The 17,927-nt window shown below is 33.5% G+C and overlaps 1 protein-coding gene across 4 annotated transcripts in view; it reads right to left on the bottom strand.

The window, feature by feature from the left end:
• Positions 1–17,927, bottom strand: part of Diaph2 (diaphanous related formin 2) — an 879,521-nt gene that overhangs the window by 414,195 nt on the left and 447,399 nt on the right. For all 4 annotated transcript variants that reach the window (XM_074062667.1, XM_074062668.1, XM_074062666.1 and 1 more), the window contains one exon: positions 12,695–12,934. In XM_074062667.1, the coding sequence (XP_073918768.1) occupies positions 12,695–12,934 (240 nt within the window). The remainder of the gene's footprint in view (positions 1–12,694; positions 12,935–17,927) is intronic.

The raw sequence follows: 17,927 nt of genomic DNA on the forward strand, positions 1-17,927 counted from the left end.
TTCCCGGTACACAGATACTTTCGAAGATTACTACTGTCACCCGAAGGGTACATGGAACTATTTTTCTATGTATATACACTATAAATAAATAGCATGGCATTTGAAAGCTTAACATTAGTGTAAGAGCAACTTTAATGGTCTAACTCATGTACTTTTGGAAAGCATAATTAAAATACAAGACTGAGAAGTAGCTGATTAGGAATTATTTAACTATGTTGATGCCAGTAGCTGTATTCATTCATTTTCACTATTACATACTAGCACACCATACAGATATAACTAACTTTAGTTTTATTCTCCTGTTGAACATTTTCCTTAGCAGGTTTTAATTTTTCATGTGTGGAAATCATCATTTCTGACATTTCAGAAAATGCTGCTGTGAATACTCTCTTTCATTGTGATAAAATACACATAAACCAAAATTTAACATTTTAACCATTTTTAAGTACAGTTCAGTGACATTAAGGATATTCACATTGTAGTACAACTTCTGCCACTATCCATCACCAGAGTTTTTCATCATCCCACACTGAAACTGTACTATTGAACACCAACTCCCCATTCTCCTCTCTACTTAATCCTTGGAAATTACTACTCTACTTTCTAGAGTTATGAATTTGACTATTTTTGGTATTTCATGTAAGTCAAATCATTCAGTATCTGCCATGTGTCTGGCATATTTCAGTCAGCATATTGTCTTTGAGGTTCATCCATGTTTTTCCAAGCACTAGAATTTCATTCTTTTATATTTTGATGGTGCTGGGAATCAAAACTAGGGCCATACACATACTAAACAGGCATCCTGCTAGTGAGCTGTATCTCCAGCCTCTAGAATTTCATTCTTTATTTAAGGCTCAATGCTATTCTATGTATGTAAGTGCCACATTTTGCTTATCCATTCATCCATCAATGAACATCTGGGTTGTTTCTAACTTCTGACTATTAAGAATGATGCTACTATGAATACTCGTATATAAACTTACCTGTTTGAGTACCAGCTTTCAATTCTTTTCTGTATATACCCAGCGAAACTGCTGCATCACAGGGTAGCTATCTATGTTTAATTTTTGTAGTAACCACAATACTGTTTCCCATAGGGGTTGCCCCATTTTATATTCCCACAAGCAATGCACAAGGATTTCAATTTCTCCACATCCTTATGAATACTTTTTTTGATAGTCGTCATCTTAATGAATGTGAAGTGGTATATCATTGTAGCTTTGACTTGTATTTCCCTAATGATTAGTGATGTTGAGCATCTTTTCATGTGCTTATTGGCCATTTGTATATCTTCTTTGGAGAAAGGCCTATTAAAATAATCTTTTGCCTATTTTTGAACTGTATGGCTCATTTTACTTTTCTTGAGTTATATGAGAGCTTTATATATCCTGGATATTAATCTCCTTTCAAATAACATGATTTACAAATATCTGTTCCCATTCTGTGGAGTGCCTTTTTACCATTCATGATGTGATCTTTCTTATACATGTGTCCAAAGTTCTCATGTACAGTATATGCTATGGGTGACATTTCTTGAGTATTGTACCTTCAATATTTTTAGATAATACCAAATTGTTTTCCAAAATGGATGGACCAAGCTATACTCTTACCAGTAGTTTCCTTTGTCTTTAACTCTTACTCCTACTGGGTATTATCAGAATTTAAAATTTTTGCTAATCTGCTAGGTATAAAATTATAGGTATTAATATGGTATAATTTAAACATATGAATGCAAAATGGTACAGATTCTTTAGAAAACAATATCTTTTAAAAGTCTATGCTTTCCATATGACCCAGCTTTTCCACATCTATGTAATTACCCAAGATCAATGAATTTATGTAATATACATTGAATATTAATGGGGCCATTATCTATAACAGCCCCCAAATTGAATTAATCCAAATGTCTACCTGCTGATGAATGGAAAAACAAAATGCAGGGTAAGAATGGTTGTTGGCAGTAAAAGTGAACTATGGATATGTGCCACAACACTATACTAAGTGAAAGAAGTCACACAAAATGCAAAGAATCCATAACTCTACGATTTCATTCATAAGAAATTCTACAAGGCAAAACTATGGTAACCAAAAGCAGTAGGTGCCTGGAGGTAGAAGTGGAGATCAATTGCACAGGGGCATGAACAAACTATTCTGCTTAAGTGTGGTAGAGGTTCCAAAGATGTATAAAAATGGCAAAGTTCACCCAACAGTATACCTAAGTGAGTAAATTTTATCATATGACAATTATACCATAAAATTATAGGTTAGGTTCAAATCTCTTCTAGCCATACACACTTTTGACTTCTGATAAAATAACAAGACAACGAATAAACAAATGTCCTATGGAAATGCTGTAAGAATTCAATAAACACACTGGTTTTTCTCATATACTTCATAAAAGTTGAAATTTGGAACCAGAAAGGGACCTAAAAATGGGCCAGACTGTGATTGATGAAAAATTCTTAGACTCCAGCATTTACATCATTCCCCAAAGCTTAAAATGCTTTCCAGCTTCTCTCAAAACAGATTTATATTCTGTTCTAATTTGTTGTTATGGTTTAGATATGAAGTATTCTCCCAAAGAGCTCATGCGATGAGTTCATAGCTTAATGGGTATTAGGAGGTAAGGCATGTCTTTGAAGGGTATATCTTGTCCCCAGCCCTCCTTCCACGCCCCCACTCCTTTCTGACATGAGTTCAGACATGCGGTCTGACATGAGGTTTGATTTACCACACACTCCAGCCACCATGAAATTCTGCCTAATCTTAAGGCCCAAAGCAATGGAGCCAGCTGACCATGGACTGAAACCACTAAAAAGGTGATCCCAAATAAATCTTTTCTCCTAGAAGTTGTTTTTCCAGATATTTTGTCACAGAAAAAAAAAAAGACTAATACATATGTGTTCCTAATTACTTGCTTGAAATTGAGATCCTTTCTCCAAATAGTCAGCCTCAAAATATTTATTTCCTCAGACCCAGATGCGTGGATTCTAGAGTGATTCCTCACACTGAGCATTAAATAGCAACTTTCTTCACTCATATTTATCTGAAAAATCTCATGACAGTCTCTTGCTAAAAGGAATATTTTATTTTTGTGCCTAATTAGTGAACCAGGAGGAATGTGGACATACAATAGTTCCTACAGTAGTACTATTTTATTACCGTTTTAAACAGGTACTGATTAATTTTATTCAAATTTTAAAAATACTAACATTTAATTAAGTGAAGAAAGTAGGGAGTAACCTGGCACACAATTTTAAACATACTCTTTTTGAAGCACAAAAGGCAAGACAGTATTCTGAGAATTCAGATTTTAAATAAAGAAAATGAAGGAAAAGAAAAAACTGAACAGCAAGGAAAGCTCTGCTCTTGTCCCAATGACAAAGTCAGGAAAAATAAAATTGAAAACATTATTTGTGGAACAGAAGCAAAGTACATATTGTAAATGGTCTGGGATTGTTCTTTTCTTCTCCACAGAAGTGGAGCCCTTTTCAGTGGGATGCTGTCAAACAGAGCACTTCATTGTTGTATAGTGAGTTAGCTAGTGTTTATGAGCTACGTAATTTATTTTTCATGTATGCTATTATATAAAATCCATTTCCCTCTCTCCCCCCACACACTCCTCTCTGTTCTTTCCTGTCTCTTGCTTTAGTATTACAATGTTCTATATCTAGCGGCTAACTCATAAGTGACTCAAGGACTAGAGATATATGTTTTATTTCTCTTTATCCCTGCAAAACTTGTAGCACTGAGTTGCACAGAGAGTAAAGACTCAAAAAATGTGGCCACCTTGTTGCCCAAGTACCAAGTACAAAGTATTTAAATGAAGAGAAATAATTCTTAGATTCTCTAAAATTATTACAGAGCTTTATTTCAGCATCAACTACCACTCCAAAAACCTCCTTCCATGGTCATTGGCTCTCCTTGTGAAGGTTGTGCAATGCCTTCATTAGGATTGCTTCATTTGACAAGTTACAAAACCAGCTTGTAAAATGACTGGCCACATTCAGTCACAGTAGTCATGTCTTTGAGCAAAAATATCATATGGGGTTAAAATCCCTTTTGAACAGACCTTTTATTGAATAAAAATGCATTTGTTTTCAAACCTACTAATTACATTCACTAAATGCTCTTCATTTTTGTCGACTTTCCCTCACTGTGAGAATTACAAAATCAGTCATAAGATTATACTCAGAAAATGACTACAGCAATTCACAGAATACTATGCCAGCTGGGTTCATTTAAATCCTCTATGGAAACAGTCTTCATTGTGAACCAAGTGAGACCTACAGCTAGTACCACGAATCATCATTGTTTTGTCTACTTGAGTGCTGAAAACAATTATTGCTACCTCTGATACATGGGGACTCATCGAGAACTTTCCCCAAAATTTTATAAACTGGAGAATCATTCATCTCTTCCAGCTACACTACTCAATGGAATGGCTAACTATAACCATTATTGTTTAGTCACAATGATTTTTCACAAGCATAGTTACAGCACAGGATTAATTTGACAATGTTTTTCGTATTAGTGCATAAGAGGAAATTTTTTTAATGAAAAAAAGAAATATCCATTTTTGCTCCTTTGAAATGCATCTGTATTTAATAAATTAAAAACTAAGCCATACATTAATCCTTTGTAGAAAACAAATTAAACCTCTATATACAAAAATATATCATTGAATATCTAGTAGTAATTACTGATAAAAGATAAGGAACATAATTTGGCAACTCTTATTTTACATTTTTAACGCTCTCTACAAATCTGCTGATTCATATGTAAGAACAAATATTTAACTCAATCCTGTTTTTCTGTGATTATATAATTCTGAAAATCATTCCTGATTCTTTTCATTCTTTCATTCTCTTTCTCTGTCATCATTCTATCTCTCAATCTGTCTGCCCCTGTGTCTGTCTCTCTCACTCCACACTTGTGTGAACACACACCCAGTTTGGCATGTTGTATATATACCCATTATAGCAAGTTACCTAGGCATCTAGGAAGCAGGTAAAACTGTAACATGTAAGTTAAAAGCAGAAAGAGCATAGTGTTCCACAATATTCATTTACACAGTTAAGGCGTGTGTGTGTGTGTGTGTGTGTGTGTGTGTGTGTGTGTGTGTATTTATGGACCAAAACATTTTAACATATATAACAGAAAAAAAAGGGTGAAAAAAACTGGTGAGTCTTCAAAGCAGGCAGTATTGACAAAGAATGCTAATCAAGATGGCATTAGGAAAATTAAACTTACAAACTACTATTCTCCAAAGAATTTAATAAACTAAAAATTTAGGGGTATAATAATGTTTTCACCTAACCTATAGTGTTGTAAATGAGGTAATATCTAAACAGAGGTAATCAAATTCTGAGAAAATAAACAAGTGTTAGATTTAAAGTAATCACTGATTCATTTGCAGCAATGAATATAAATTAATGAATATTTCAATTTAGAGAAAAATCTTTAATAAGTTCATGAGACATCCATATTTTTAAAGGTAAAGAGGAGAATAAAATTAAAAATTTCTTTCATTGATAGCTCAAGCACTCAATAAAGATATTCTAAGAGACATACTCTTTCATAAGTATAGTAATTTGAAGAAGTATATGTACAAACTTTATTAATTCCTGTGCTTAAAATGATCACATAACTTAACCCCTGCTGTGGTTGGCATATCACAAAGTTAGTCTTTTTTTCCATCTTGGTTTCTTAACATGGGCTACAGAGAATATGAAAGATATAATGCATCTCCACATAAACATAAATCTAGGAAATGTGTGGCCATTTGGAAAAATTGAGATTACCATTTTAGAGGAAAGCACAGACATAAAGACAAAAACAAACACTTCCTTCACCAAGATTTCATTCTTAAGCACTCAATCTGTGTAAGCAGATAAAGAGACAAGGTACTCTATAAATTTGAAATGAGAAAAGAACTGATTTTCCAATTAAGGAATAATCTTCAAAACACAAAGTAGTGTATTCACAGGACTATAAAATCAAGGAGCCATGATCACCTGTCTCCAACTTTTACAGGACTTTATTTTTTAAAGAAGGTAAACTCAGAAGTGGCCTGTTTATCATTCAGACATTAAATGTCATGCAGGGCATTAGAGGTGAGGAACTTGCATTGTATTTCTGAGCTGGCATTCAAGAAACTTTATCAGTGGAAAAATTATATGACTGAAGAAATCTTTTGCCATTACCATTTGCCAACATGCACAAGTCCATCATGCACAGATTAACAGTATGTACTTTAGGATGTATAATGAATAACATATGGGAATGAAAAGCCCTACTAAGAACCATTTCCTGAAAAAACTAAACTTAGTGTTCTATAAATCTAAACATTTCTGAACTTATTGACTTAAGTAATATTAAGGTTTGCTATTTCATAATTACAAATTTTGGTATATTGATTTACATGAAGAACTGTAGTAAACAAAGTCCAAGGCACAATTATAAAACCTGAATCTAGAATGTCACCACTGGCATAACACTACAAATGTAATATTCACCTTTAAGCTCAAGAAACTGTTCAGTGGTTCTCAATGAGTGCCCAGTAAGCACAATACAATAAAACACAATGGACTTAAATAAAGGTCAAACATTACATAAGCTGAACACAGGAAACCATTTAAAATTAAGAATGATATCCTGCCCTTGTGTCATTCTCAGGTGCTTAGTTATTTTAGAAGTCTAAACTGGTGAATGTTCTTTCTTCAATGTAATATAATGAGGTACAGACAGACCCTTAAATTGAAATGTTTGTGTTCAGTGGTCATGAATTATAAACAAATGGTATAATGCGTCACTATATTATATGCTGACATTTTAAAATGCAAAGTACCATGAATAAATTCCTTTATATTTTGCTATAGTATAAGATCTTATATCACTGATTGCCAAACAGAGACTTGGACAGATCACCAAATGAAAACTGTTTTCTGCAAACAGCCTCACAGGAAGGAAAGTTTAAAGGACCCACAAGAAGAAGAAGAAATTTGGAAAGAGGACTTAACATTTCACCCTACTCCATACTTGCTCAAGAGTCTAATCTTTCCTTTCATAGATTATTTTCCAAGACTAATTATAACCCTGAGAGTCATTTTCTTCTAAGCAAATTGTTAACATTTCCCCCAAATTCATATAATGGCAACCATTGATAGGAAAATACATATTTCAGTGAAGCAAAAGTTTCAATGCAAATTCTAAAAAGATCATGATCTACTTAAATATTTGAGTCTCAAAAAAAGGTTGGATCTAACTCTGCTTTTGTTACTGAATGATCACTTGTAAACCACCTCTCCAGACAGAAGAACCTCATTTACAAAATATCAAGAATAGCAGTCAACATTGCCTACATAAAACTAAAACACAATAATAAGTGAAAGCTCTGTAATTATTCAGATTATTAGGCACTGTTTTATTTTGAATACATAGGCTCTACTACCTGGATGCTTTGAAATATATTATGGGAAGAAAAACTTTATATTAATATGCCTACAATTACTTCCAACTGAATTTAAATAAAAAGTTTCATTAAAAACTGCCAGAGAGCAATTTATGAAACTTGAACTCCACAGGCAGTTTTCTCCATTTTCAGAACTCTGTAAGTGGCGGAGTTAGCTCTGCAGTGTTTCCTTGAGATGAAGGACCTCTAACGAAACATTCTTTCATAATTCAATGAGAGGCAGGGTTCCATACTATTTTGGACATAGAAAACTAGATTTAAGTTCCAACATAGACACTTGTTAGGTGTATAATCTTGGAAAAATTGTATAACTTCACTGGGTTTTAGTTTTCTAATTTGCAAAATAGAGCTAATAATACTTAACCTTCTTGAACATAAGGAATGTACTCTGTAAACTATAAAAACATGGGCAACCAAATGTATGGACTTTTGACCAGAATTTACTGATTTTTGTTAGGTATTCTTTCAGCATTTCTTATAGTGGTTATTATCTAAAAATAATTTTGGTTTTAAATTAAAAGACCCATTTATTAACCCATGTTTGAAGGTGAATTGCTGTTTTAAATTTATAATAAACAATACATTTTTGTGTCTTTACAAAAAAAACCATAAGAAAATTAAATAGTAGTTTTGCTGATAAAAATAAACCTTTTATGCAAAAAAACTCTTATTTAAAAAATGTTAAACATCTATGTTGAATATTAACAAATTTTTACTTAACACAACTGCCTGGCTTTCACTTGATAGTACTTTGTTGAGGGTTTAATATTCAATAAACATTGGGGAGACACTTGTAGAACAAGGCACCTATCCAAATCTGATGAGTTCTGAGTCTTGTGAAGGAGAAAGAGAAATAAAATAGTAAGTTAAACTCTCTATGTGAGGACCCAGTAAAGAAGGATGACTCACAACCCAAGAGGCAGGCTTCACCACACAGCAAATGGCACCTTGATCTTGGACTTGCAGTCTCCAACATAGTGAGAAAATAAACTTCTATGGTATGTGCTGCCCAGTTTATGATATTCTGTCACAGCAGTCTGAGCTGACTAATATACTGACCAAAGTATTTTGATTCTCTGACAGTTTTTTTATATAGACTGAAGAGACCAAACTACATGTCATTTTATGCTAAAATTTTAAGTTTATATGGACACAATCCATATCATTTTGGCTAAAAATGATTAGATATTGTGAAATTTTTGGAGAACTTACATATGACTTTTTTCTTACAGAGTCTAAGAATTCTTTATAGATTTTCTCCTGGAAATCTATTTCTAAATTTTATTGCCATAGACAGAAGTCATTTTTCTTTACAGGTCATATTTTCTCCTAAGTCATTTTACACTTCACAACGAAGCTAAACTTACTTTACCTCTCTTCTTACAACTTCTGTGGCAGGAATGGATGTGTTCCCTTGTACATTTGGGATGAGGCCTATAATACTCTGTCACTAATATCATGTGATGGCTTAGAATATGGGGCCTTTATTGTTATAGACACTCTACATGAATGGCAAATATTAGAAACCTAGCACAATTACATTATCATATTAATCCTAATGACCTAAAGTAAGATTTCTAAAATTTTCTCCATGTGAACCTACATAAGTTTTCTTAGGGTTTTTCTATGATATATTCCATACCTGCACACAAGCATTACCATTACTTATGGTATTATAAGTTCTTGTGTCTTTCTGTACAACTAGAATGACTAGAAAGTCATAGTTCAGATGAAGATATTAACTCAAGACAGAAAAAGAAAGGTTCTACAGACCCTAAATGAAAAATATATAAAGCAGAAAGTGCTGGGAGTGTGGTTCAAGTGGTAGAACACCTGCCTAGGAATTGTAAGGCCTTGAGTTCAATCCCTGTTACTGCCAAAAACAAACAAAAGCCATTAATTTTGTTTAAATTTATTGACAATCCACCTTGTGATATCATATAATATTATGTTTTATTTCCTGGCCATTCAACCAGACCACAAGCTTCTTGAGGTTTCTTTGTGTCTACTATACCGTTTACATGCCTCTGCTATATAGACCACTGGTTTGTTTTCTCTTTGTTTGTGCCTGCATGACATTCCTTCATTTTTCCCTACCCTTTGGCATTCCTATTGTTGGTAGCAGTAATCTTTAGGTCCTGACTAATCTACCATTAAAGGTAGTCTTGGTAGCATTGTCAATACAAGTTCTGTGCCCTCCCTTTGGACAAGGAGTGGCCTTGTAATCCTCACAAGGCTAATCTGTTTAATTAGAAAATGAATCAAATACAGGAGAAAAAGGAAGAAAATGATTGCTGCTAACACATTCCAAAGGCATTATCCTTAAAAGACTTGCAATTCATTTCTGCTACCTGAATTCACTAAGCTGCCATATAGATATTCTTTTAAAGGCCAACTTCTTCAGGTTTTGCCCAGTTTCTGACTGAGCTACCTCAGATCCTTCCAATAAATTCCACTCGCGTTGCATGCAAATAAAGATTCTTATCTGATACACCCACAAAGCTTAGTACATAGGAAATGCTCAGTACTTTTAAATGTTTTATTCTTATGCAGATTATATATGCTATTACATACTGAAAACAAATGTCCCTGAAGTGTAGCATTGCTACTGGATAGAATTTTAATAACCAACTGGCAAGTACAGGTCAAGATAACATTGAGAACTCATCTTCATTGAAATAATTTTTATTACAGTTCAGTACACTAGTTTGGTGACTCATGAAGTGATAATTCAATGTTGAAATTAACAAAGCATTTTGTGGTGAGGGTAGTACTTACAGTAATGATACCCTTTAGTGTTATTTGACATTTTGGTTAACCCATCTGTTTTCCTTTTCTTCCCAAATATCATAGCAGCCAATTGTGACCAGCTGCATTTTTTAATATTACCTTGCTATAAGCTACATCTGGTAAGCTCAACTGCTTACATCATGGCTCCATTTTTGCTAGGTGAGAATTTTAATGTACTTTATAACTTCTTGTGAAATGCAATAGATTACACTTTTAAAATCACTGAGAAAAGAAATTATCATTAGAAAACTTTGGGTGAGGAAATGGTACCATCTTTAAAACATAATCAGTATTCTACATGAGGAATTCCCCCTGCAATTTTTGCAAAGATAAAAATCACTAAGAAAAAGAATCATCCAAGTAGTCTTTTATAAGTGAAATTTAACAGCAGTTCTAACTAATCATGTATCAGTAGTTAGTTAATTCCATTTTGAACAGATTACAGACCTAACCTATTTCTATGCACTTCAGTAAATTTTGTCATTTTAGACATTTACATCTACTCAGAATCCTTTATATTCCAGGAACATCCTTTTACTCGTAAGACATTATGGCAATATCATGCATGCATATGATATTTCTCATTATTAATGACAGTATTTCCCTATAAGTATTTCCCAGAAGATAAAAATCCTACTGAAAAGTGTGCAGGAAGGGTATTTAAAAATCCTTAGTTCTTTCTCTTTTAGAACACCTATTTCTACATAATAGTATTTCCCACAAGATGACTTTTATTTTATTTGAAGTTGGCAAAAATCTTTGTGTTGAATCCTTTGAGCATACCTCTTGTGATAGATGTCAGATCAGCATTGTATGGAGGAACTTTTATTTGACAGGTAGATGACAGGGAGAAACCTCTTTCCAAAATATAAGATGTAACTGCAAAATCCTTCTATGAAATTAATGTAATCTTTTGTTCCTATGTATAAATGACTTATTCAATTCTTACTTCAATGAAATTAGTTCATGTAATTTGAATAGGTTGAAATTAAGACACTTAAAAATAAAGGGACATATTTGTTCAAATTAGGATAGTTTATTTAAAATCTTTCTTATATGAGTTAAATGAGAAATATATATCTAATATAAATTTCCAACAATACTGTCTTTAATGTTTCTTTAATATTTTATAATCATCCATCAAGAACTTTTTAGATTCATACACTATATAGCACATACACTAAATAACTAGCATCTTGGTAAGAAATGACTTTATTAGTATTGGGTATGCGGTATATGATACAATGAAAAGTCCTAGTTTTATCTTATAAATTTGGTTATGATTTATTGGTGTTATCAAACAATTTCAAGTATCCTCAACTATTACAAGAAGAGGAAATAAAAGTGTTCTCTTGAGAAAATCTGGCATTTCCAAAAGATCTCTATTTTTTCCTTACACAGTGCCTCAAAAAAATATCAGAAGCAAACCTAGTCATAATTCTATTATATATCTTATTATCTATAAATGTTATTCCATATATCTTTTGTGTTACAATTGTCCAGGCTCAAATCATTTTTGATACATATTAAAATGGTAGTCCATGGATATGTTATGTACATGTATTCAATGTATGAACAAAAAAGAGATTCATATCCTTTCCTAGACTTGGGATGCTGTCATAGTATACTTCAAGAACTAAACAAAGATCTGTGATGTCTTCAGGTATGAGAAGAAAAGTGAAAGAATGGTGAGATGTTCAAGATGGATTACTTGTTTTCAGATTTATTTTAATCTCAACTTCCTTACTATAGGCATTCACCTCAGAGGCTGTTCAGTTTTCTCTCTGTAATAAACAGATCTTTTCTTTGAATAATGGTGGTTTGCCCTAGACTAGAAGTGAATATATATAATCACTTTTGGGCTTCTCTTTACTTTTCACAAGAGTTAAGTCTCAAAAAACAATACTATGAAATGACTGAATCCAAACATATCTCTTGATTTATTCAAGCTTTTAGAAAATGCAGTCGAAAACCTGTGTAAGCTTAGCTGATACAAAACTACTCAACAATTAGGAGTATTATTTTCTTAAGAGTAGAATAAGCAAAGCATATTCAAAGACAAAATTCTGGCTCATTAATTTGAGCTTCTCAAACACTCTTTGGATAGACATAAAATAAGTATAAAGGGATTGAAATACAATGTCACATCTATTTTATAAAAGCGAAAGACTTTTTGATCTATAAGCTCCAGAAAGATTTAATCAGCAAGAAATAAGTAATATATTACAAAAGAATTCACATAGCCTTTTGGATTTTAAGTGTAATAACATTAAATCATTATTTCTTTTAATTGAGATAATACACACCATAAAAATCCATACTTTCAATGAATTTGGTTTTGTGGTTTATGTATTATTTCTATTTAGATGAAACTTTCTCATGGTCAAGAAGATAATGGTTATAAATTAGCATAATAAAGTATCATCTTACCTTACAAAGGAAGTTGATCTTAAAACCCAATGACTGGGCATTTCTTGAGCCTGAGTTCATGTAGTTTCCAACCAAAAGAACTAACTCTAAAAGTTTGTAAAAGCTTTCACTTTTCTTCAGTTCTTCACAAGCAAGAGTTACTGCTATGATGCTTGGTTTGATGTTGTTTACATGTTCTTCAAAAGTGAGCTTGAAAAGGATGCTATTGAGACGAGGCCTTAACATTTTCACTGAGCTCATCTGTAAGATAAGGAATGCTCTATGAGAAGAACATATATTTAAAGCCTGTTATTTCATTTCTTAGACATTTCATAGACAATGTCATAAAATTTCTACATAAAGTAAATTTTCTCTAGGTTTTATAAGTATTATATTTGTTTGTTTTAAACATTCCCAAGCAATTTTTAGCAGTTTCAAAAACTGCTGGCTATTTGGTTTTTTAAAAACAAATTAAATCATCCTTAGAACATTAACAAAATATTACTGAAACTGAGTAGTTGGTTTGTGTTAACTGCACCATCATTAGCTATCAATAGAATTTAAAATCCCAAAATCTGTCCCTTAGGCAAACTAGGGAAATTTATACATATGAAATTGGGTTGAGTGAACAGTTGGGCCAAATATAAAACATGCACAAGATGACAGAAAATATAAGCAGAACATTTCCTTAAAAATTACCTGTTACTATGCTGTTTGAAATCAGAGGATTAGCTCTGATTGCACATTTAATAATCTTTAAATCTATGATTTCTATTCATAAATTATATTAAATATTTATATATGTTCTAAAGAATTTCACCTATTTAACAGATGTTGATGTTAAATAATTAGGTTATGGTAAAATCACATGAACTTACTTTCAAGTAAATTATTCAAGAATTCTATGTTGGTATTCTTCAAAAACAGTTCAACTGGGTTTTAATTACTTATTTCAGATGGGTACACATTCTATACTCCCTTGGTATAGCTCTTACAAGTATAACTAGTTTTAGTTTTAAATTTCCTATACCTCCAAATTATTTAATTAGTTTTCATTTGCCAAGTGAATTCTGGTAGACAGGTGGGTGGAGAATAGATATGCATGAACATATATATATATATATGAAACTCTTTTCTTTTTTCAAACAGGGTTTCTCTATGTAACCCACAAACCCATGATCCACCTGCCTCAAACTCCCAAATTCTGGGATTACCACACCCAGTAACAAAAGTCTTTAAACAACAAAGTATCCTTCAAAAGCAGTTGGGTAAACATAGAAGCAAGGCATAGTCTATTGTTGGTCTTTGAAATTAACTTGCCCATTAACAGGGGGAACCTGCTTCTCCAAATGTGAATAATTCTATGATTGTCTTCATGTTTCTTTAGTACTCACATGGTAAGTATAAAACATACCATCTATTTAAAAAAGCTTACAATAGAGCCTGAAAACTATAACTGGTAATAAAACCAGGACACAGTTTTAGAGAGGTAAACAGAAATTATTTTTTTGAGATATTTGGTGCAAGAAGAAAAAACTTTAAACTCATTACTGAGGAAGGCTAGAAGTAGGATTCATATGTAGGTTGCCCACATCTGGCTGGCTCAGGGACAGCCCAGACCACCCTCACCTGGCTGAGAACCACCCATGTCCCTCCCTACTTGTTGATTATTGGATGGGACTCACCTGGTTCCTCCCTTCCCATAGATTAGCATAAGTTTTAAAAGTACCTGCACTCTACCATGCTCCCCTTTGTATTTCCCTTTCCTAACTTTTAATGAACTCCATTTACACCCATGTGTCCTGTGATGGATACTTCCTGTGGGACACAAAGAATTTGGAAGTCTTCTGATCATAGACTGCACCAGCAACATTAACATGACTTCAATGTATAATGAAGGCTTCACAATTCTGGGGCAGGGAAGGTGGGGTGGGTAGGGAGAGAGAGATAATAAGCACTCAAATAACATAGGCCAGAAGAAAGCAGTAGAGAGAGAATGGCATGAGAAAAAGTTAATAGGTTAGGCATATGTGATGCTTACATCTAGGGAGCAAAGAATCTGAAGAGTCCACATGAAGTCCATGAAATGGAAGCCATCACATCAAAGTATGTGTACAAGTCCCTTTGTGCATGTTTGTGTAGGAATCTAAGTTTCCATATGTGTTTTCTGCCTTCATTCCTGTCTCTCCCAATGTCTCCAAATCCCACCATACTTTATTTCTCCTTTGTTTTTACTGGTGACTGATCATCACTAGCACAGAAGCATGAATTCTCTCATTGAATATATTTAGAGAGTAATGTATTACAGCTAAAAGAGCCATACATTGACTTGCTGCTAGTCAGCATGTACCTGCCTTCCTGCCCATGCTTGGTAGGGCTTGTAGGGGTTCAGTTCCTCAAGGTGCCACTGGTCCAGGATCACCAAGGAATGTAAAGCACAGTCAGGTGTATATGAGCTTTTAATCTTCCTTCAGTTCTAATACCATACATCTCTTTTCACATTTTTTATCCTTTTTGAGCTTTGTGTTTTAATTATTGGTCTACAAACTCAGAGAGTATGGATTTGAACTTATTTTATCTTTACCTCCAACTGAAATAACATGACCAAAACTATACTTTAATATGAATTGTAACATTAATAATAACTATTAACATCTATTGAGTGCTTTGTGCCAGGCATTTTTCTACAAATGTATTCTAAATGCATTATGTGATTTGATTCTCAAAACAATCCTAGGAAAAGTCTATTATCATTACTCTCATTTTAAACATGAGAAAAGATCAAACTGTATGTAGGAGAACTAGAGATTTGAACTCACGCTCAGAGTTCAGACTTTCAATCATTATTTGACACTACCTCTTAAGTGTTATTAGGAGCAGTGCCTCTGATTGGTTGAAGAAGACATCAGCAGGGAGATCATTGATACAGTACCAAAATGGCCCAAGAAATAAATAATGAGGTAGGATTGTGACAACATTTAAAAAATGGAAGAGATGGATACAAGAGACAGAACTAAAAAAGAATCAGTGGGGCTGGTAGAGTGGCTCAAATGGTAGAGCACCTGCCTAGCAGGTAAGAGGATCTCAGTTCAAACTCAAGTACCACTTAAAAATAAAAACAAAACAAAACAAGGAGAAAAGAATGAATGGCACTTAGCAACTGACCAGTTATGGAGAAGGATGTCAAAGATGACTGAAGGTTTTAAGTTTGTCGTAAGTTAGAACAATATTGGCATTAAGGAAAGTGGAAGGAGGTGCTGATTTGGAGTGGTTTGTGGTTTGGATGTTTTGTTTCAGGGGATGAGGGTAGATATCTGCTTCCCCTGGTCTGTTGTTATCTATACTCTAGTGAACTAATCAGGGACTAAAGCAGAAGAGGCAAGTAGGGTGCAGCTTAGTAGCATCTTCAATAAAATATGACTGAATCCAGAAACTTCTATGTGGTCCGATTGTGTGAAAATAGATGGCCTAATTTTCTGTTCTTCAGTTTCCCCATCTGTAAAGTAGAGGAAATCCTATAGTCTTGTTTTGATGATCAGACAAATGATCTATAAATATCACTTCCTTTAAACACCTCTGCCTCTAAAGCCATGGGAAGATAAAGAATACTGGCTCCACAAATGAAAAAGTATTGTTCTTTTGTTACCAAAATATTTTTATTATGATTTATGTGAATTTGGTTGACAAATTTCTCAGATGCCAAATACTGCATTATTATTATTAATAACACTATTAGATTACCATGGCTAAGCTCCCAAATCTTACAGTGATATTCAAATGATAGCCTCCTATAATTTGATGATATTTTATATGATCCTTGGCAATATATTAACCTGAAGAAATTCTTACAATTGTTCCTTATTTTCCATGCTTACCATTTAAGCTCAAATTGTATGTATTTCAAGGTTTGATTACTAAAATAGACTACTTAAAGATCTTCTCTGATTCCTGTAGCCTTTTCCTCTCTAAATCCTCTCATTAATGGTATAATAATACCTCTATGAAAGGGAAATAGCATTGCTTTTTTGACATATTGAGTTTGGAGCATTATTATGAGATCTGATAATATTTGGAAATAGAATTCAGGAGAAGGTAAGTATTGGAGTTGGTGGACTTGGGAATTATCTGAAAAAAATGCTATGGGAGACAAGGTCATTAAGGAGGTGAGTGTATGAAGAAAAGGAAAATAAAGTCGAAGACTGCATCTTGAGGAGCACCTAGCACACTAGCTTGCATATATTAGACATTCAAATATTTACTGATTGATTTCAACAGCACTCCTTAGATGACTAACCATTTTCCAGCTCTTCTACCAAGAAGGACAGATTGTCTACTGAAGAAAATTAAGAATGGATGGTAATCTTTTATTCTCCCACAAATAATGTCTTCAGGTATGATGTCAAATCAGAAATGCTAGGTAATTAACTCAGTTGAACTGCTAGTACTGGATATTAATCTCTCATTAGTCTGTGTTATTTTAGGAAGAAGCTGTACACCACAAGGGAATCAAAGCTGCCCTTTGATCGGCAAAAATTTCTCCATTCATTCATCCCCTTTATCAAGGTTTGATACAGGACAGGTGATATGTGATGAAAAATAAGTGATTATAAGATGAATGAGTAAAGGAAAACATTCATTCACACAAATAGGAAGCACAATATCAGCTAAATGCTGGATTAAGAGATGCATAGTTTGAAGAGGTGAGATGACATGAGAAAGGAAGAGGTACCTTATCCAAGGTCATTTGCTACTAAGTGGGTCATCCCAACAATATGGCCAGCCCCCATTGTAACCCACATACAGGGCTGCATATAACTTATTTTAAGGGTATGGGTCAAGAGAGATTTTTTTCCTGTAATCCCAGGAGAATGTGAGAAGAAAATCTCTGCATTCTCTAGAACCCTGATATAAATTGCTTTGGAAGAATCAGGGACTTGTGAGTTATACAGAAATGAACTTGAACAGTATAGCCTGTCTCTTTCTAGATGTGTGACCTAATGTTTCTGAGTCTTTACTTCCTCATCAGGAAAATGCATTCATAAAATTGTCTATGCAAGTTGCAATAGGATATAAATGAGATACTGGAACTGAGCATGTATCACACCTGTAACCTCAGCTACTTGGGAAGCTGAGGCAGGAGGATCTCTGTCTCAAAAAAACCAAAGGTACTGTTTGTAAATTCCCTATTCTAGTAACTAACACAATGCAAGCCCTCTAAAACAATAGCTATTATTGTCCTCAGAAGTTCTCAGTA

This window comes from Castor canadensis, chromosome X (assembly GCF_047511655.1).
Source record: "Castor canadensis chromosome X, mCasCan1.hap1v2, whole genome shotgun sequence".
Lineage (NCBI taxonomy): Eukaryota > Metazoa > Chordata > Mammalia > Rodentia > Castoridae > Castor > Castor canadensis.